Source organism: Oncorhynchus nerka, linkage group LG13 (assembly GCF_034236695.1).
Source record: "Oncorhynchus nerka isolate Pitt River linkage group LG13, Oner_Uvic_2.0, whole genome shotgun sequence".
Lineage (NCBI taxonomy): Eukaryota > Metazoa > Chordata > Actinopteri > Salmoniformes > Salmonidae > Oncorhynchus > Oncorhynchus nerka.
In genome coordinates, this window is record NC_088408.1 from 93,167,411 (window position 1) to 93,190,556 (window position 23,146).

The following is a 23,146-nucleotide window of genomic DNA, read 5'->3' on the forward strand; positions in this document are numbered from 1 at the left end:
TACGGGTGAGTAAGATCACAGCCCAGAGTTATACTGCTTTATAAGAAACCCTGACCTGACTGTTTAGTAAAGGTTACATATGGAAGAGGAAGAGTCCGAGGAAGAGGGGCAGGAGAAAGAGTGATAGTGTTCCTCTAGACTTTTAATTTGACTGAACCTTTATTTAACTAGGCAAGTCAGTTAACATCTTTGTCGTCAATCTTCGTTTAAATAAATACAAATTCTTAAGACCGGCATGGTACCAATATTTGCTTCAGATCAGATGTAAACTCAGCAAAAAAAAGAAACGTCCCTTTTTCAGGACCCTGTCTTTCAAAGATAATTCGTAAAAATCTGAATAACTTCACAGGTCTTCATTGTAAAGGGTTTAAACACTGTTTCCCATGCAATTAATGAACATGCACCTGTGGAACGGTCGTTAAGACACTAACAGCTTACAGACGGTAGGCAATTAAGGTCACAGTTAAGAAAACTTAGGACACTAAAGAGGCTTTTCTACTGATTCTGAAAAACACCAAAAGAAAGATGCCCAGGGTCCCTGCTCATCTGCGTGAACGTGCCTTAGGCATGCTGCAAGGAGGCATGAGGACTGCAGATGTGGCCAGGGTAATAAATTGCAATGTCCGTACTGTGAGAGGCCTAAGACAGCGCTACAGGGAGACAGGACGGACAGCTGATCGTCCTCGCAGTGGTAGACCACATGTAACAACACCTGCACAGGATCGGTACATCCGAACATCACACCTGCGGGACAGGTACAGGATGGCAGCAACAACTGCCCGGGTTACACCAGGAACGCACAATCCCTCCATCAGTGCTTAGACTGTTCGCAATAGGCTGAGAGAGGCTGGACTGAGGGCTTGTAGGCAGGTCCTCGGAAAATAAAAGAGAGCCGCACACTCTCGGAGCTCAGATGCAAAAATGTAATTACCAACGTTTCGACAGCCAAGCTGTCTTCATCAGGGTATAATCACAAACACTGCGAGATGACTCGTTTATGTAGTGTCAAAAGACACAGGTGTCTGTAATCGTGGCCAAGAGTGGCCTAATATCATTGGTTAATAATCAAATATTAAAATGTCATACAAAGAACAGCATACAGACAACAAATGGATAGAATACGATCATAGATTCATTTGACTACACAAGCTTACAAACAAATACAATGGCAAAGTCACAATAGTCACAAGAATGGCTTCAGATCAAAGTCTACGTTGAGACCGAAGGGGTCTTTAAATTAAAGATCCAGGCAGCCTCTCGTTTTAACAATAAATTATCAAGGTCACCCCCTCTCCTAGGGAGGGTGACATGTTCGATGCCAATATAACGCAGAGACTAAATCGAGTGGCCTGCCTCCAAGAAGTGGGCCGCAACTGGATAAGTAAAGTTTTTACACCTAATGGTGCTACGATGCTCTGAGAAACGTAAGGCAGGTCCTCACCAGACATCACTGGCAACAACGTCGGCTATGGGCACAAATCCACCGTCGCTGCATTACACCGAAGCCTGTACTCTGGAGCGGGATCGATTTGGAGGTGGAGGGTCCGTCATGGTCTGGGGCGGTGTGTCACAGCATCATCGGACTGAGCTTGTTGTCATTACCTGCAATCTCAACGCTGTGCATTACAGGGAAGACATCCTCCTCTCTCATGTGGTACCCTTCCTGCAGGCTCATCCTGACATGACCCTCCAGCATGACAATGCCACCAGACATACTGCTCGTTCTGTGAGTGATTTCCTGCAAGACAGGAATGTCAGTGTTCTGCCATGGCCAGCGAAGAGCCAGGATCTCAATCCCATTAAACATGTCTGGGACCTGTTGGATAGGAGGGTGAGGGCTAGGGCCATTCCCCCCAGAAATGTCTGGGAACTTGCAGGTGCCTTGGTGGAAGAGTGGGGTAACATCTCACAGCAAGAACTGGCAAATCTGGTGCAGTCCATGAGGAGGAGATGCACTGCAGTACTTAATTGCAGCTGGTGGCCACACCAGATACTGAATGTTACTTTTGATTTTGACTCCCCCTGTGTTCAGGGACACATTATTCCATTTCTGTTAGTCACATGTCTGTGGAACTTGTTCAGTTTATGTCTCAGTTGTTGAATCTTATGTTCATACAAATATTTACACGTTAAGTTTGCTGAAAATAAACACAGTTGACAGTGAGAGGACGTTTCTTTTTATGCTGAGTTTATGTCCTTAAACCGATTATGTAAAAACCATGCACAGAAGAAGTTATAATGATAGTTCCGTTGCTCATGGCAGCCTGCTGTACTCCAGTCGGCCTTCAACTTGAATTACTCAATGATTTTTATTTATTTATTATTTAATAACTAGGCAAGCCAGTTAAGAACAAATTATTATTTCCAATAACGGCCTACCAAAAGGCCTCCTGCGGGGACGGGGGCTGGGTTCAAATAAAAGATGTTGGACAAAACAAACATCACGACAAGAGAGACAACACAACACTACATATAGAGAAACCTAAGACAGCAACACAACATGGCAGCACAGCATGGCAGAAACACATGACAACACAGCAACACATGACAACACAGCATGGTAGCAACACCACATGACAACACAGCATGGTAGCAACACCACATGACAACACAGCATGGTAGCAACACCACATGACAACACAGCATGGTAGCAACACCACATGACAACACAGCATGGTAGCAACACCACATGACAACACAGCATGGTAGCAACACCACATGACAACACAGCAACACATGACAACACAGCATGGCAGCAACACATGGCAACACAGCATGGTAGCAACACATGACAACACAACATGGCAGCAACACATGACAACACAGCATGGTAGCAACACATGATACCACAGCATGGTAGCAACACATGACAACACAGCATGGTAGCAACACATGACAACACAACATGGCAGCAACGCATGACAACACAACATGGTAGCAACACCACATGACAACACAGCCTGGTAGCAACACATGACAACACAACATGGTAGCAACACATGACAACAAGGCATGGTAGCAACACCACATGACAACACAGCATGGTAGCAACACCACATGACAACACAGCCTGGTAGCAACACATGACAACACAGCATGGCAGCAACACATGACAACACAGCATGGCAGCAACACATGACAACACAGCATGGCAGCAACACATGACAACAAGGCATGGTAGCAACACCACATGACAACACAGCATGGTAGCATCACCACATGAAAACACAGCATGGTAGCAACACATGACAACACAGCATGGTAGCAACACATGACAACAAGGCATGGTAGCAACACCACATGACAACACAGCATGGTAGCAACACCACATGAAAACACAGCATGGTAGCAACAACACATGACAAAACAGCATGGTAGCAACACCACATGACAACACAGCATGGTAGCAACACCACATGACAACACAGCATGGTAGCAACACCACATGACAACACAGCATGGTAGCAACACATGACAACACAGCATGGTAGCAACACCACATGACAACACAGCATGGTAGCAACACATGACAACACAGCATGGTAGCAACACCACATGACAACACAGCCTGGTAGCAACACATGACAACACAACATGGTAGCAACACATGACAACAAGGCATGGTAGCAACACCACATGACAACACAGCATGGTAGCAACAACACATGACAACACAGCATGGTAACAACACCACATGACAATACAACATGGGAGCAACACATGACAACACAGCATGGTAGCAACACCACATGACTGCAGCACAATATGGTAGCAGCACAGAACATGATACAAACATTATTGGGCACAGACAACAGCACAAAGGGCAAGAAGGTAAAGACAACAATACATCACGTGAAGCAGCCACAACTGTCAGTAAGAGTGTCCATGATTAAGACTTTGAATGAAGAGACAGAGATAAAAACTGTCCAGTTTGAGTGTTTGTTGCAGTGTGTTTATGTGTGTATCTCACCTACTGAGTTGATCCTGCAGGAACCACTTGTAATCTTGCCATCCATTCAGGGCTAACACGGTGATGGTGAGTTTCCAGAAGGGGGACAGTGTGGGTCTGAGGCTGGCGGGGGGCAACGATGTGGGCATCTTCATCGCTGGCATCCAGGAGGGCAGTCCTGCCGAGGAGGAGGGCCTACGCACTGGAGACCAGATCATAAAGGTAACGACCTTTGACCTTTGGCACTGTGAATGACCTTGACCGTCTGAATTCAACACAAAACTTGTAAAACCAAAAGCAAAGCAAACATCTGTGAAAGTGAACACAAACTTTCTGAAAGATCTGTTGTGTTGAATCTAGACAGTAAAACAACCCTTCGTTTCCCTGTGTGTGTGTGTGTGTGTGTGTGTGTGTGTGTGTGTGTGTGTGTGTGTGTGTGTGTGTGCAGGTGAATAAGGTAGAGTTCCGAGGCATCGTGAGAGAGGAGGCTGTTCTCTGTCTGCTGGAGATTCCTAAAGGAGAGGACGTCACCATACTGGCCCAGAGTAAACCTGATGGTGAGGCTTTACACACTTCAACATTCTGTTTCACAGTGTTCTAGAATCTTACAGGGCATGTCAGTGTTCTAGAGTCTTACACAGCAGTGTTCTAGAGTCTTACAGGGCATGTCGGTGTTCTAGAGTCTTACACAGCAGTGTTCTAGAGTCTTACAGGGCATGTCAGTGTTCTAGAGTCTTACAGGGCATGTCGGTGTTCTAGAGTCTAACACAGCAGTGTTCTAGAGTCTTACAGGGCATGTCGGTGTTCTAGAGTCTTACAGGGCATGTCGATGTTCTAGAGTCTTACACAGCAGCGTTCTAGAGTCTTACAGGGCATGTCAGTGTTCTAGAGTCTTACACAGCAGTGTTCTAGAGTCTTACAGGGCATGTCAGTGTTCTAGAGTCTTACAGGGCATGTTGGTGTTCTAGAGTCTTACACAGCAGCGTTCTAGAGTCTTACAGGGCATGTCGGTGTTCTAGAGTCTTACACAGCAGCGTTCTAGAGTCTTACAGGGCATGTCAGTGTTCTAGAGTCTTACACATCAGTGTTCTAGAGTCTTACAGGGCATGTCAGTGTTCTAGAGTCTACACAGCAGTGTTCTAGAGTCTTACAGGGCATGTCAGTGTTCTAGAGTCTTACACAGCAGTGTTCTAGAGTCTTACACAGCAGTGTTCTAGAGTCTTACAGGGCATGTCAGTGTTCTAGAGTCTTATAGGGCATGTCAGTGTTCTAAAGTCTTACACAGCAGTGTTCTAGAGTCTTACAGGGCATGTCAGTGTTCTAGAGCGTTCTATAGTTTGAATCGGTGCTTTATGTAGGATATGAGAGGATTCAAGTGAACAGTGTAATAACCCCCTGAGCAGTGGTTCATACTGTCCTCTCCATGCTCCTCTCTACTCATTACACACACACACACACACACACACACCCATACAGAGGGGCACACAAGTCACTGAATGAGAACATTGCCTCATAAACCCTTTGCCCTGAATTGTGACATGTAACTTGTAGACTGTCTGTATATGTGTGTTAGTGTTCATGTATGTAGTCAAGGAATCTAATGAATCAGTAATAACTGTGTCAGTGTGCTGTGTGTCTGTAGTAGGTGTGCTGTGTGTCTGTAGTAGCTGTGTCGGTGTGCTGTGTGTCTGTAGTAGGTGTGCTGTGTGTCTGTAATAAATGTGTCAGTGTGCTGTGTGTCTGTAATAACTGTGTCGGTGTGCTGTGTGTCTGTAATAAATGTGTCGGTGTGCTGTGTGTCTGTAATAAATGTGTCGGTGTGCTGTGTGTCTGTAGTAGCTGTGTCGGTGTGCTGTGTGTCTGTAATAAATGTGTCGGTGTGCTGTGTGTCTATAGTAGCTGTGTCGGTGTGCTGTGTGTCTGTAGTAGCTGTGTCGGTGTGCTGTGTGTCTGTAGTAGGTGTGTCGGTGTGCTGTGTGTCTGTAGTAGCTGTGTCGGTGTGCTGTGTGTCTGTAGTAGCTGTGTCGGTGTGCTGTGTGTCTGTAGTAGCTGTGTCGGTGTGCTGTGTGTCTGTAGTAGCTGTGTCGGTGTGCTGTGTGTCTGTAGTAGGTGTGCTGTGTGTCTGTAGTAGGTGTGCTGTGTGTCTGTAGTAGGTGTGCTGTGTGTCTGTAGTAGGTGTGCTGTGTGTCTGTAGTAGGTGTGCTGTGTGTCTGTAGTAGGTGTGCTGTGTGTCTGTAGTAGCTGTGTCAGTGTGCTGTGTGTCTGTAATAACTGTGTCAGTGTGCTGTGCGTCTCTCTCTTCCTCTCTTTCTCTCTCCCTCTCTCTCTCTCTCTCTCTCTCTCTCTCTCTCTCTCTCTCTCTCTCTCTCTCTCTCTCTCTCTCTCCCTCTCTGTCTCTCTCTCTCTCTCTCTCTCTCTCCCTCTGTCTCTCTCTCTCTCTCTCTCTCTCTCCCTCCCTCTCTCTCTCTCTCTCTCTCTCTCTCCCTCTCTGTCTCTCCCTCTCTGTCTCTCTCTCTCTCTCCCTCCCTCTCTCTCTCTCTCTCTCTCTCTCTCCCTCTCTGTCTCTCCCTCTCTGTCTCTCTCTCTCTCTCTCTCTCTCTCCCTCCCTCTCTCTCTCTCTCTCTCTCTCTCTCCTCATCCTTATCTCTCCATGGTGTGAGATAGTGCCTCTGGGGTACAGGTCTTCCAGTGTGATCTGTAGAGCATGGGGACTGAATGGTAATGGTTAGAATGGAATAAATAGAGTAGTATATCAAACATTCCATGGACACCATTCCAGACAATATTACAAGCCCTTCTCCCCTCAGCAGCCTCCTCTGCCACTGGTCTACAGTTAGTAGTATGAGCAGGGAGGGAATCAGGGAGTGAAGCCTGATCTCTCTTTCTCTTTTCTCCGCCCTCCCTCCCCCCTCTCTCTTCTCCCCAATCTCTCTCTCTCACTTTCTCTTTTCCTCACCCTCTCTCCCTCCCCCTCTATTTTTCTCCCTCCCTCTCCCCCCCCCTTTCTCCAGTCTACAATGACATCCTGGCGTCGGGTCGTGGAGACTCCTTCTTTATCAGGACTCATTTTGAGTATGAGCGGGAGGCCCCCCAGAGCCTGGCTTTCTCCAGAGGGGAGATCTTTAAAGTGGTGGACACCCTCTACGATGGCAAGCTGGGCAACTGGCTGGCCATCCGCACCGGCAAGGACAAACAGCTGCTAGAGAAGGGCATCATCCCCAACAAGAGCAGGTAATCATCCCTAAGGCATCATCCATAATGAACAGGTAATCATCCCTAAGGCATCATCCATAATGAACAGGTAATCATCCCTAAGGCATCATCCCCAACAAGAGCAGGTAATCATCCCTAAGGCATCATCCATAATGAACAGGTAATCATCCCTAAGGCATCATCCATAATGAACAGGTAATCATCCCTAAGGCATCATCCATAATGAACAGGTCATCACCCCTAAGGCATCATCCATAATGAACAGGTAATCATCCCTAAGGCATCATCCATAATGAACAGGTAATCATCCCTAAGGCATCATCCATAATGGACAGGTAATCATCCCTAAGGCATCATCCATAATGAACTGGGAGGAAACTAAATGAGAGTTTCTGAAGACAGGATTTGTCCCTGCTATAGTAACTTTTCGAGGGCAGATAAGATTCCCTGGCCATCAGTTGACTGTTAGGGGAGTGTTCAGTCACATCAGTACCATCTCTCTCTGTCACGTTGGTATGAAGAGATTCGGGAGACAGACGCAGGAATGCGTAATCGTTTTTTAAAAACTGTACCTCAATTACGGCGTAAAGGCAAGGGGACGAAGACCAAACAAACACATAACAAAATATAGGGTAGCAACCCTAACAAGAGTGAGGAGTACCTCGAATAAATAACACAAGCGTGCAATGATTATCACACGGGACGAGACCCGTAATCATTGGCACAATCCACAAGGGCACGAAAGCCCAAAACACACAGCACAGGTCCTCACAGTACCAACGGACCTTGTAACAATAACCAACAGCATCACAGGTGAACAGAAGGGCACAGATATACACATACAATCAGTGGGAACAGGGGACAGGTGTCCGTGATGACAGTTCAGGAGGGCTCTGTGACACTCTTCTCTCTGTCTTACAGACTCCTCGATCACACACTGTCTCTCAACTTTGATCCCTACACACACACACACACACACTTCACACACACACACACACACTACACACACACACACACTTCACACACACACACACACACTTCACACACACACACACAAACTGAAACTATTTTTATATCTATTTTGTATTGTAAACACACCTGTCTTGGTTCATCTGTCTTCATCTCCCACACCAACTTACTCTCTTATAACTCTAGCGTACTACCCTCTTCATCTCACCATCCTGTCTCCTCATCCCCTCCTTCTCTCCCTCTCACCATCCTGTCTCCTCATCCCCTCCTTCTCTCCCTCTCACCATCCTGTCTCCTAATCCCCTCCTTCTCTCCCTCTCACCATCCTGTCTCCTCATTCCCTCCTTCTCTCCCTCTTACCATCCTGTCTCCTCATCCCCCTCTTCCCTCCTTCTCTCCCTCTCACCATCCTGTCTCCTCATCCCCTCCTTCTCTCCCTCTCACCATCCTGTCTCCTCATCCCCTCCTTCTCTCCCTCTCACCATCCTGTCTCCTCATCCCCTCCTTCTCTCCCTCTCACCATCCTGTCTCCTCATCCCCTCCTTCTCTCCCTCTCACCATCCTGTCTCCTCATCCCCTCCTTCTCTCCCTCTCATCATCCTGTCTCCTCATCCCCTCCTTCTCTCCCTCTCATCATCCTGTCTCCTCATCCCCCTCTTCCCTCCTTCTCCCCCTCTCATCATCCTGTCTCCTCATTCCTCTCTTCCCTCCTTCTCTCCCTCTCATCATCCTGTCTCCTCATCCCCCTCTTCCCTCCTTCTCCCCCTCTCACCATCCTGTCTCCTCATCCCCCTCTTCCCTCCTTCTCCCCCTCTCATCATCCTGTCTCCTCATTCCTCTCTTCCCTCCTTCTCTCCCTCTCATCATCCTGTCTCCTCATTCCTCTCTTCCCTCCTTCTCTCCCTCTCATCATCCTGTCTCCTCATCCCCCTCTTCCCTCCTTCTCTCCCTCTCATCATCCTGTCTCCTCATCCCCTTCTTCCCTCCTTCTCTCCCTCTCATCATCCTGTCTCCTCATCCCCCTCTTCCCTCCTTCTCCCCCTCTCACCATCCTGTCTCCTCATCCCCCTCTTCCCTCCTTCTCCCCTCTCATCATCCTGTCTCCTCATTCCTCTCTTCCCTCCTTCTCTCCCTCTCATCATCCTGTCTCCTCATCCCCCTCTTCCCTCCTTCTCCCCCTCTCATCATCCTGTCTCCTCATTCCTCTCTTCCCTCCTTCTCTCCCTCTCATCATCCTGTCTCCTCATTCCTCTCTTCCCTCCTTCTCTCCCTCTCATCATCCTGTCTCCTCATCCCCCTCTTCCCTCCTTCTCCCCCTCTCACCATCCTGTCTCCTCATCCCCCTCTTCCTCCTTCTCCCCCTCTCATCATCCTGTCTCCTCATTCCTCTCTTCCCTCCTTCTCTCCCTCTCATCATCCTGTCTCCTCATTCCTCTCTTCCCTCCTTCTCTCCCTCTCATCATCCTGTCTCCTTATCCCCTTCTTCCCTCCTTCTCTCCCTCTCATCATCCTGTCTCCTCATTCCTCTCTTCCCTCCTTCTCTCCCTCTCATCATCCTGTCTCCTCATCCCCCTCTTCCCTCACAATTTATTTATATTGACCACTCCTCATCTCTCATCACTTTCTGTTCTGTTCTGCCCCGTCTCACCAAGTGTCTCAAACTCTCTCCCTGTCTCTTTCATGCCCTCTCTCTCTCAGTTCAATTCAAGGGGCTTTTTTGGTATGGGAAACATATGTTAACATTGCCAAAGCAAGTAAAATGGATAATAAACAAAAGTGAAATAAACAATAAAATAATAGACATTTCAAATGTCATATTATGTCTATATACAGCGTTGTAATCATGCAAATAGTTAAAGTAAAAAAGAGAAAATAAAAAAGATGAATATGGTGTTTGTTCTTCACTGGTTGCCCTTTTCTTGAGGCAACAGGTCACAAATCTTGCTGCTGTGATGGCACACTGTGGAATTTCACCCAGTAGAGATGGGAGTTTATCAAAATTGGATTTGTTATCAAATTCTTTGTGGATCTGTGTAATCTGAGGGAAATATGTGTCTCTAATATGGTCATACTCTGTCGGTCTCTCTCCCTCTCCCTCCCTCCCTACCTCCCAGGGCTGACCAGATGGCGAGCGTCCAGAACTCCCATAAGGCCGCTGGGACGGACCGGGCTGACTTCTGGCGTCTGAGGGGTCAAAGGGCAGCCAAGAGAAAGGAGCTGAGGAAGAGCAGAGAGGACGTCAGCGCTACGCCCGTCGCCACACGCTTCCCCGCGTACGAGAGAGTCGTGCTCCGAGAGGGTGTGTCTGACTTTCTTTGGAAACTACACAAGAAATAAGAGTTGATAGGGGAGAAGGTAGAGGATAGGGGAGGAGAGGAGATGAGAGGAGAAGAGAAGAGAGAGGGAGGTGGGAGAGAGGAGAGGGAGAAGGGAGGGAGGAGAGGGTGGGTCTGACATTCTAGGGAAACTACACAAGAAATAAGAGTTGAGAGGGGAGAAGGTAGAGGATAGGAGAAGGTAGAGGATAGGAGAGGAGAAGAGAGGGGGAGGTGGGAGAGAGGAGAGGGAGAAGGGAGGGAGGAGAGGGGCAGATGAGAGGGTGGGAGAAGACACAGGGAGGAGAGGAGAGAAGAGCGAGAGAGGAGTAGGGAAAGTTGAGGAGAAGTATATCAGTAAGGAGAGTAGTAGGGGAAGTTGAGGAGAAGTATATCAGTAAGGAGAGTAGTAGGGGAAGTTGAGGAGAAGTATATCAGTAAGGAGAGTAGTAGGGGAAGTTGAGGAGAAGTATATCAGTAAGGAGAGTAGTAGGGGAAGTTGAGGAGAAGTATATCAGTAAGGAGAGTAGTAGGGGAAGTTGAGGAGAAGTATATCAGTAAGGAGAGTAGTAGGGAAGTTGAGGAGAAGTATATCAGTAAGGAGAGTAGTAGGGGAAGTATATCAGTAAGGAGAGTAGTAGGGGAAGTTGAGGAGAAGTATTTTGTTAAAGAGAGGAGAGGGGGAAGTTGAGGAGAAGTATATCATTGAGGAGAGGAGAGGGGGAAGTTGAGAAGTATATCATTAAGGAGAGGAGAGGGGGAAGTTGAGGAGAAGTATATCATTGAGGAGAGCAGGGGTGATAGAAAGGCAGGCCTGCATTGGGAAACAGACAGGAAACAACACACACACAGGAAGGGGGGGGTGGGAGGGAACAGTGAGAGAAAGATGGTTGTCACGATAAACACAGGAAATACACACCACAGGGGAGAATGAGTAGGTTGGAGGGTGAGGGGGCAGGGGGAGGTGAGGTGAGAGGGTGAGAGGAGAATGGTCCTCAGAGAGGGCATGTCAATGGGTCAGACAGGAGCTACGCCGTTCTGGAGAGGATACAGGAAGGGGGAAAAGGAAGATGGCGAGAGAAAGTTGATGAAAAGAGAGAGACAACAGGAGGAGATGGAAAGGAGAGAGGAAGGGAATGTCAAAGAGGAGAAAGCCAAGGTTACAGAAGAATGGAAAGTGACATTAGAAGGAGATAACTGGACAGAAGGGTAGAACAGGAGGAAGAGGAAGAGGAGGAGGAGTGTATCTATGAAACGAAGGACAGGGATGTATTAAAGCAGTTGCTCTTTCTCTGCTGTTGTTTCAGTCAAGCAGACAAAACAGAAACAATGGTGTTCTATGGCTGACAGGACTGAGACAGGACTGAGACAGGACTGAGACTGGACTGAGACAGGACTGAGACAGGACTGAGACAGGACTGGGACAGGACTGAGACTGGACTGAGACAGGACTGAGACAGGACTGGACTGAGACTGGACTGAGACTGGACTGAGACAGGACTGAGACTGGACTGAGACAGGACTGAGACTGGACTGAGACAGGACTGAGACTGGACTGGGACAGGACTGAGACAGGACTGAGACTGGACTGAGACAGGACTGAGACAGGACTGGACTGAGACTGGACTGAGACAGGACTGAGACTGGACTGGGACAGGACTGAGACAGGACTGAGACAGGACTGAGACTGGACTGAGACTGGACTGAGACAGGACTGAGACTGGACTGAGACATAGCTTTAATGGGCCTGGTCTATTGTTTCACCTATCAGACACTGTTGGCCCCTCTAGCCACACACTTTTATACCCCTAACGTTGTGCATGATAGGCCCACTAATAGTCATGTTGTTTTGAGGTTGTACAGTGGTTGCGCCACTAAAAGTTTGTGATTATGCTGTGGGACTTAGAGGTCATTTGTGGTTTAGTACGGTACCCTGCGTTACCACTTCATTGCTCCAGACCACCACAAGGGGGAGTTAGAGCACTGTTTATGCTTTTGGGTATTACTGTGTCTCTAACTGACAATGAATGGGCCACATAAACCTCAATAGAAACTGATAATTGTGCACGACTTCAGTATTACTTACTAAAACTGTTGTTACACTAAGGTTTTTATTATTTTATTTTGTTAGGATTATTTTGGTCTTACTGTAGGCCACTGCTGACCCGTCACGTTGTACAGCACCTGAGTGGCGCAACGGTCTAAGACACTTCATAGCAGGGCAGGCTGTGTTTCTACAGATGCTGGTTCAATACCTGTGCTGGCCTCGACTGGGAGACCCATGAGATGACTGTAGATCTTTGGTTTCTCTCCCTATAAAACCAGAAATAAATAATTATAAATAACAAACTGGCTTTATTTACAAATTAGTAACAATGTCTCGCCCCATGTTCAAGAATGGTATTTTTCTCTCTCCTTATATATTATTTGAAAACAAAATAATCTCCAAAATATTGTTTTTTTTAACAAAGTGATTATTATTATTATTAATTTAGAATGATATAAAAGCACGTTGGATATTCTCACAGATCTATTATTAACCTGTAGTGACACCCCATCCCGTGGACGGGACCGTTGTCATCATCTGACACTAATTAGCATAACGCAACGGACATAAATCTTCCTAGAAAATCTTCCTATTCATGAAAATCACAAGTGAAATATATTGGAACACAGCTTCGCCTTTTGTTAATCACCCTGTCATCTCAGATTTAAAAAATATGCTTTACAGCCAACGCTAGACAAGCATTTGTGTAAGTTTATCATAGCCTAGCATAGCATTATGTCTTGCTAGCAGTAGGCAACCTTGTCACGGAAATCAGAAAAGCAATCAAATTAAATCGTTTACCTTTGATGAACTTCGGATTTTTTCACTCACGAGACTCCCAGGTAGACAGCCAAAGTTCATTTTTTCCCAAAATATTATTTTTGTAGGCGAAATAGCTCCGCTTGTTCTTCACGTTTGGATGAGAAATCGCCCGGAAATTGCGGTCACCACAACGCCGAAAAATATCCCAAATTAGCTACATAATATCGACAGAAACATGGCAAACGTTGTTTAGAATCCATTCTCAAGGTGTTTTTCTAATATCTATTCGATAATATATCCGTCGGGACAATTCGTTTTTCACTAGGACCGATTGGATTAATGGCTACCTCTGTATTTTACATGAGAATCTCTCTCGGAGCCACCATGTTACCACTTACGCAATGTGGCCGCCTACGGCTATTCTTCAACAGAAATGCGTAAAACTACGTCACAATGCTGTAGACACCTTGGGGAATACGTATAGGCGACATGAGTCTCACTAGTGTTGAGTAATGTGCTGTTAAAAGTGGTGTAGGTCTTATTTATTTAAAGAGCATATTGAAGTTAGAAGCAATAGGATTGAAAGCAATAGCCTACAACAATTTTAGCACCGTTTCGCGCTGCTCTGAGACAAGCATGGGGACTCGTCTTGATACATCAATGAGATTTTTATTTTGACTGAATCTCTGTCTGGGTATTGATTAGACTACAATTATGGTGTAGAAATGTTATGCTCTTAGTGTAACCTTTATTTAACTAGGCAAGTCAGTTAAAAAAACTAATTCTTATTTACAAGGACAGCCTACTCCTTCCTCCCCGTCGGGGAATTGAACCCTGTTCTCCCGCGTGCCCGCACAACACAGGGATTCTTTAGCCAAATAGTCCAGTACTGTAGCCTACTCCCGACCGTCACGTTGTACAGCGCCATATTTCCCCTTCCATCCTAACGGAAACCCTGAGGGTTTTTCTTGGAATAGAAACACCATAATATTAATCTAATTAATTAAGCAACATTTCTTCAAATCAGTCTCATATATTATGTTCTTACAATTTTTTATTTTTTATTCTCTAGTACAGCCACTTCTTGTAGTAATACAGTGGTTCGTCCTATTAAAGTTGCAGCGTACTGCAGCACAGATGCCCTCTGGTGGTCAAACTAGCACTAATTAACATTAATGGTACCAGTGGTTGGCACCTAAATAACGTGCCATAGAATTCTACGGCACCATGCAAGCTGTGCTGCAGTACACTGCAACTTTAATAGGACGAACCACTGTACTACTACAAAGAGGGACTGTATAAAGCATCTCTCTCTCTCTCTCTCTCTCTCTCAATTTCAATTCAAGGGCTTTATTGGCATGGGAAACATGTGTTAACATTGCCAAAGCAAGTGAGGTAGATAATATATAAAGTGAATATATAAAGTGAAATAAACAATAAAAATTAACAGTAAACATTACACATACAGAAGTTTCAAAACAATAAAGACATTACAAATGTCATATTATATATATATATATATATAATAATACATTTGTAATGTCTTTATTGTTTTGAAACTTCTGTATGTGTAATGTTTACTGTTATATATATATACAGTGTTTTAACAATGTACAAATGGTAAAGGACACAAGATAAAATAAATAAGCATAAATATGGGTTGTATTTACAATGGTGTGTGTTCTTCACTGGTTGCCCTTTTCTCGTGGCAACAGGTCACAAATCTTGCTGCTGTGATGGCACACTGTGGAATTTCACCCAGTAGATATGGGAGTTTATCAAAATTGGATTTGTTTTCGAATTCTTTGTGGATCTGTGTAATCTGAGGGAAATATGTCTCTCTAATATGGTCATACATTGGGCAGGAGGTTAGGAAGTGCAGTTCAGTTTCCACCTCATTTTGTGGGAAGTGAGCACATAGCCTGTCTTCTCTTGAGAGCCATGTCTGCCTACGGCGGCCTTTCTCAATAGCAAGGCTATGCTCACTGAGTCTGTACATAGTCAAAGCTTTCCTTAATTTTGGGTCAGTCACAGTGGTCAGGTATTCTGCCGCTGTGTACTCTCTTTGTAGGGCCAAATAGCATTCTAGTTTGCTCTGTTTTTTTGTTAATTCTTTCCAATGTGTCAAGTAATTGTCTTTTTGTTTTCTCATGATTTGGTTGGGTCTAATTGTGTTGCTGTCCTGGTGCTCTGTGGGGTGTGTTTGTGTTTGTGAACAGAGCCCCAGGACCAGCTTGCTTAGGGGACTCTTCTCAAGGTTAATCTCTCTGTAGGTGATGGCTTTGTTATGGAAGGTTTGAGAATCACTTCCTTTTAGGTGGTTGTAGAATTTAACAGCTCTTTTCTGGATTTTGATAATTAGTGGGTATCGGCCTAATTCTGCTCTGCATGCATTATTTGGTGTTCTACGTTGTACACGGAGGATATTTTTGCAGAATTCTGCGTGCAGAGTCTCAATTTGGTGTTTGTCCCATTTTGTGAATTATTGGTTGGTGAGCGGACCCCAGACCTCACAACCATAAAGGGCAATGGGTTCTATAACTGATTCAAGTATTTTTAGCCACATCCTAATTGGTATGTTGCATTTTATGTTCCTTTTAATGGCATAGAAGGCCCTTCTTGCCTTGTCTCTCAGATCGTTCACGGCTTTGTGGAAGTTACCTGTGGCGCTGATGTTTAGGCCGAGATATACAGTGCCTTGCGAAAGTATTCGGCCCCCTTGAACTTTGCGACCTTTTGCCACATTTCAGGCTTCAAACATAAAGATATAAAACTGTACAATAATGCAGAGGATTTCCCCAAGGTTGCTGTTGACACATATCCCACGGTAGTTATTGGATTCAAATTTGTCGCCACTTCTGTGGATTGGGGTTACCTGTCCTTGGTTCCAAATATTGGGGTAGATGACCGAGCTGAGGATGATGTTAACTTGTTAGGGACTAGGGGATCAAATCAGCGGAAATTTCAAGAGCGCCACGTATAGTTTTTGATAAAACTCAAACTTTCATTAAAACACACAGCATTTAAGTATAGCCAATTGGAATATGTGGTCTGTATATTTTATCATTTCATGTAGGATACCATCAACACCACAGGCCTTTTTGGGTTGGAGAAGTGATTTATCCACACATCTCGGTTTTGGATAGATAACTCTTTGTGTTGTTCTTTGTTTTCTCTCTCTCTCTCTCTCTCTCTCTCTCTCTCTCTCTCTCTAATATACTATACTGTAGCTGGTTTCAGACGTCCTGTGGTTCTGTTTGGACCTATAGCTGATGCAGCCAACGACAAGCTTGCTAACGAGCTGCCTGACCTGTTCATCATTGCCAGTAAGGACCTCACACAGTGTGTGGGAGTGTGTGTGTGTGTGTGTGTGTGTTTTCGGAAGGATAGTAAAAACAAGTACAATTCAGACAAGCAGGGACACTTATTTTAGGCTTAGGGGTTATGTTTAGAATTAGGGTTAGGGGTTAGGTTTAGGGTTAGGAGTTTGGGCTCATACACACCAATAGCATTTGCTGGCCGAAACGACTTAGCACCTCTGAACATAATTTTCAAAACCGAGTGCGCACCACATTTACATTTAGAATCGCATGAAAAATGCTGGCAGTCAGACGGCTACAGCAGGTGGTCCCTAAAACACTTTGCGATGAACGATCGGCAGACAAACGCTAGATCCATTTTCGGTGCGATGTGTGCGAGCCTTTAGGGATTCCGGAGTTCAAGTTAGTTTTTGGTCCCCATGACAATAGTAAAACAAACGTGTGTGTGGATGCGTGTGTTTGTGTCTGCCTGTGTTTGTGTATGTCAGTTTGTCTGTCTGATTTTGAGTCACACTAGTACTCATTGAATGAGTAACACTGTGTCTGTCTCTCTGTGTCCGTCTCTCTCTTCGTCTCTGTCCACCGTCAGAAACGGAGCCTAAAGATGCCGGTTCAGAGAAATCCTCAGGAGTAGTGAGACTCAACACCATCCGCCAGATCATAGAGCAGGTTTGAGTTCTCTCTCTCTCTCTCTCTCTCTCTATCTCCATATCTTTCTCTCTCTCTCTCTCCATATCTCTCTCTCCATCTCTCTCTCTCTCTCTCTCATATCTCTCTCTCTCTCTCTCTCTCTCTCTGTGCCTCTCTATCTCTATCTCTCTCTCACCCGCACTGTCTCTCTCTCTGTCTGTCTCGCACTCTCTCTCTCTCTCTCTGTCTCTCTCTGTGTCTTTCTCTCTCTCTCTCTCTCTCTCTCTCTCTCTCTCTCTCTCTGTCTGTCTCGCACTCTGTCTCTCCATCTCTCTCTCTGTCTCTCTCTATCTCTTTCTCTCCATTTCTGTCACTCATTGTCCTCCATCATGTCCCCTGTAGGACAAGCATGCCCTGCTGGATGTGACTCCCAAGGCGGTGGACACTCTGAACTACAGCCAGTGGTACCCCATCGTCATCTTCTTCAACCCAGACAGTAAACCAGGAGTTAAGGCCATGAGGCAGAGGGTGATACCTGGATCCAACCGCTCGGCACGCAAACTATACGAACAAGCTGTCAAACTGAGGAAGACCTGTTCTCACCTCTTCTCTGGTTAGACACACACATGAATCGACTACACACACACAGATACACTCACAAACACAGATACACTCACACACACAGATACACTAGGTACAGATACACACACACAGATACACTAGGTACAGATACACGCACACACACACACACACACACACACACACACACACACACACAGATACTCTCACACACAGGTACACTCACACACAGATACAGATACACACACCCACAAGATAAAGTTATTTTCCTGCATTAGGACTAATCTGTTGTACCGTGTATTTTTGTTGTTGTGCCGTTACACCCCCCCTCCTCTCCCTCACTCCTTCTCCCTCTCTCCTTCTCCTCCTCTCTCCTTCTCCTCCTCTCCCCCCTCTCTCCTTCTCCTCCTCTCCTTCTCCCCCTCTCCTTCTCCTCCTCTCCTTCTCCCCCTCTCCCTCTCCTTCTCCTCCTCTCCTTCTCTCCCTCTCCTTCTCATTCTCTCCCCCTCTGCCTCTCTCCTTCTCCTCCTCTCCCTCTCTCCCTCCCCCTCTCCTTCTCCTCCTCTCCCCCTCTCCTTCTTCACCTCCTCTCTCCTTCTCCCCTCTCTCCTTCTCCTCCTCTCCCCTCTCCCCTCAACCTCTCCATGTTCTCTTCTCATCCATCCTGCTATTATCTCTCTTTTTCCCTCTATCCTCTCTCTCCCCCTCCCTTTCTCGCCCCCACTCTCTTTACATCTCTCTCCTCTTCCTCTATCTCCCTGGTTTCTATTGCTCAATCTGTCTTCCCCCCCTCTCTCCCTTCATCCCTCCTCTCTCCTTCCCACCGCCTCTCCCCCTCTCTCCTTCCCACCCCCTCTCCTCTGATCCCTCCTCTCCCTACAGCTACTATTGAGTTGAACTCGGTCAACGATGCGTGGTACGGCAGTGTCAAGGACTCTATCAGAGAGCAACAGACTCAGGCTGTCTGGGTGTCTGAGGGGAAGGTAAACACACTCACCATGGACCCATAACTACATACTATACCAGGGGTGTGAAATTACAGTCCTCCAGGGCCTGATTGGTGTCACAGTGTTGCCCCAGCTAACACACCTGACTCCAATAATCATAATTATGATCTTCAGTTTAGAATCACATTTGATTAATCGGCTGTGTTTTCTAGGGATGGAGAAAAAGTGTGACGCCAATCAGGCCCCAGAGGACTGGAGTTGTCCACCCCTGTACTAGACTGTACTATACTATACTGAACTATACTATACTGCACTATACTGAACTATACTGAACTATACTATACTGTACTATACTATACTGAACTATACTATACTGAACTATACTATACTGTACTATACTGAACTATACTATACTGTACTATACTGAACTATACTGTACTATACTGAACTATACTATACTGCACTATACTGTACTATACTGAACTATACTGAACTGTACTGAACTATACTGTACTATACTGAACTACTATACTGAACTACTATACTGCACTATACTGAGCTATACTGTACTATACTATACTGAACTATACTATACTGTACTATACTGAACTACACTATACTGTACTATACTGAACTATACTATACTGCACTATACGGAACTATACTGTACTATACTATACTGTACTATACTGAACTATACTATACTGCACTAAACTGAGCTATACTGTACTATAGTGAACTATACTATACTGCACTATACTGAACTATACTGTACTATACTGAACTATACTGAACTATACTGAACTATACTATACTGTACTGTACTATACTGAACTATACTATACTGAACTATACTATACTGAACTATACTGAACTATACTATACTGTACTATACTGAACTATACTGTACTCATACTGAACTATACTGAACTATACTGTACTATAGTGAACTATACTACACTGCACTAAACTGAGCTATACTGTACTATACTGAACTATACTGTAATGTACTATACTGAACTATACTATAGTGAACTATACTATACTACACTAAACTGAACTATACTGTACTGTACTATACCGAACTATACTGAACTATACTATACTGCACTATACGGAACTATACTGTACTGTACTATAGTGAACTATACTATACTATACTGCACTATACTGAACTATACTATACTGCACTAACCCATACTGCAGTGGTTCCCAACCGGCGTGTCCTCTGGAATGGTCATGGTATTTTGACAGGGAGCACCTGTGGCAGTCAGATAACACATTGAATGTCACATGGTTCCATCTGTGTGGGATTTCTCAAGTCCAGTGTTCTCAGGCTGTTGTTACATAAGTATCATTTGAGGGGCGTGCATCACGAGCAAAGTGTCATTGTGTCATTTTACTTCGTCTGTGAAAATCATTAGCACAGGCAAGTCTGATTTAGGTTTAGCCAGATTCATTTATTTCTTAATATTTGACTCTGGGGATTAGCTATACCACAACCTCTGATACAGTATGACTCTGGGGATTAGCTATACCACAACCTCTGATACAGTATGACTCTGGGGATTAGCTATACCCTCTGAAACCTCTGATACATAGGACTCTGGGGATTAGCTATACCACAACCTCTGATACAGTATGACTCTGGGGATTAGCTATACTGCACAGTATGACTCTGGGGATTATACTGACTCTGGGGATTAGCTATACCACAACCTCTGATACAGTAGGACTCTGGGGATTAGCTATACCACAACCTCTGATACAGTATGACTCTGGGGATTAGCTATACCACAACCTCTGATACAGTATGACTCTGGGGATTAGCTATACCACAACCTCTGATACAGTATGACTCTGGGGATTAGCTATACCACAACCTCTGATACAGTAGGACTCTGGGGATTAGCTATACCACAACCTCTGATACAGTAGACTCTGGGGATTAGCTATACCACAACCTCTGATACAGTAGGACTCTGGGGATTAGCTATACCACAACCTCTGATACAGTATGACTCTGGGGATTAGCTATACCACATTAGCTATACCTCTGATACAGTATGACTCTGGGGATTAGCTATACCACAACCTCTGATACAGTATGACTCTGGGGATTAGCTATACCACAACCTCTGATACAGTAGGACTCTGGGGATTAGCTATACCACAACCTCTGATACAGTATGACTCTGGGGATTAGCTATACCACAACCTCTGATACAGTATGACTCTGGGGATTAGCTATACCACAACCTCTGATACAGTATGACTCTGGGGATTAGCTATACCACAACCTCTGATACAGTAGGACTCTGGGGATTAGCTATACCACAACCTCTGATACAGTAGGACTCTGGGGATTAGCTATACCACAACCTCTGATACAGTATGACTCTGGGGATTAGCTATACCACAACCTCTGAAGTATGACTCTGGGGATTACAGTATGACTCTGGGGATTAGCTATACCACAACCTCTGATACAGTAGGACTCTGGGGATTAGCTATACCACAACCTCTGATACAGTATGACTCTGGGGATTAGCTATACCACAACCTCTGATATGACAGTTATGACCTCTGGGGATTAGCTATACCACAACCTCTGATACAGTATGACTCTGGGGATTAGCTATACCACAACCTCTGATACAGTAGGACTCTGGGGATTAGCTATACCACAACCTCTGATACAGTATGACTCTGGGGATTAGCTATACCACAACCTCTGATACAGTATGACTCTGGGGATTAGCTATACCACAACCTCTGATACAGTAGGACTCTGGGGATTAGCTATACCACAACCTCTGATACAGTAGGACTCTGGGGATTAGCTATACCACAACCTCTGATACAGTATGACTCTGGGGATTAGCTATACCACAACCTCTGATACAGTATGACTCTGGGGATTAGCTATACCACAACCTCTGATACAGTAGGACTCTGGGGATTAGCTATACCACAACCTCTGATACAGTATGACTCTGGGGATTAGCTATACCACAACCTCTGATACAGTATGACTCTGGGGATTAGCTATACCACAACCTCTGATACAGTAGGACTCTGGGGATTAGCTATACCACAACCTCTGATACAGTAGGACTCTGGGGATTAGCTATACCACAACCTCTGATACAGTATGACTCTGGGGATTAGCTATACCACAACCTCTGATACAGTACTGACTCTGGGGATTAGCTATACCACAACCTCTGATACAGTATAGACTCTGGGGATTAGCTATACCACAACCTCTGATACAGTATATACTCTGGGGATTAGCTATACCACAACCTCTGATACAGTAGGACTCTGGGGATTAGCTATACCACAACCTCTGATACAGTATGACTCTGGGGATTAGCTATACCACAACCTCTGATACAGTATGACTCTGGGGATTAGCTATACCACAACCTCTGATACAGTATGACTCTGGGGATTAGCTATACCACAACCTCTGATACAGTATGACTCTGGGGATTAGCTATACCACAACCTCTGATACAGTAGGACTCTGGGGATTAGCTATACCACAACCTCTGATACAGTATGACTCTGGGGATTAGCTATACCACAACCTCTGATACAGTATGACTCTGGGGATTAGCTATACCACAACCTCTGATACAGTATGACTCTGGGGATTAGCTATACCACAACCTCTGATACAGTAGGACTCTGGGGATTAGCTATACCACAACCTCTGATACAGTATGACTCTGGGGATTAGCTATACCACAACCTCTGATACAGTATGACTCTGGGGATTAGCTATACCACAACCTCTGATACAGTAGACTCTGGGGATTAGCTCTACTGAACCACAACCTCTGATTAGACTATTAGCTATACCACAACCTCTGATACAGTATGACTCTGGGGATTAGCTATACCACAACCTCTGATACAGTAGGACTCTGGGGATTAGCTATACCACAACCTCTGATACAGTATGACTCTGGGGATTAGCTATACCACAACCTCTGATACTATACCACTATGACTCTGGGGATTAGCTATACCACAACCTCTGATACAGTATGACTCTGGGGATTAGCTATACCACAACCTCTGATACAGTATGACTCTGGGGATTAGCTATACCACTATACCTCTGATACAGTAGGACTCTGGGGATTAGCTATACCACAACCTCTGATACAGTATGACTCTGGGGATTAGCTATACCACAACCTCTGATACTGATACAACCTCTGTATAGGACTCTGGGGATTAGCTATACCACAACCTCTGATACAGTATGACTCTGGGGATTAGCTATACCACAACCTCTGATACAGTATGACTCTGGGGATTAGCTATACCACAACCTCTGATACAGTAGGACTCTGGGGATTAGCTATACCACAACTCACTACTCTGATACAGTAGGACTC

At 45.3% G+C, this 23,146-nt stretch overlaps 1 protein-coding gene across 1 annotated transcript in view; it reads left to right on the forward strand.

The window, feature by feature from the left end:
- LOC115122821 (tight junction protein ZO-2-like) overlaps positions 1-23,146 on the forward strand; it is a 207,924-nt gene that overhangs the window by 177,482 nt on the left and 7,296 nt on the right. Inside the window, exons 11-18 of the mRNA XM_065026849.1 lie at positions 4,021-4,171; positions 4,398-4,506; positions 6,961-7,180; positions 10,246-10,430; positions 16,486-16,581; positions 17,165-17,244; positions 17,608-17,818; positions 18,667-18,789. Of these exons, the coding sequence (XP_064882921.1) occupies positions 4,021-4,171; positions 4,398-4,506; positions 6,961-7,180; positions 10,246-10,430; positions 16,486-16,581; positions 17,165-17,244; positions 17,608-17,818; positions 18,667-18,789 (1,175 nt within the window). The remainder of the gene's footprint in view (positions 1-4,020; positions 4,172-4,397; positions 4,507-6,960; positions 7,181-10,245; positions 10,431-16,485; positions 16,582-17,164; positions 17,245-17,607; positions 17,819-18,666; positions 18,790-23,146) is intronic.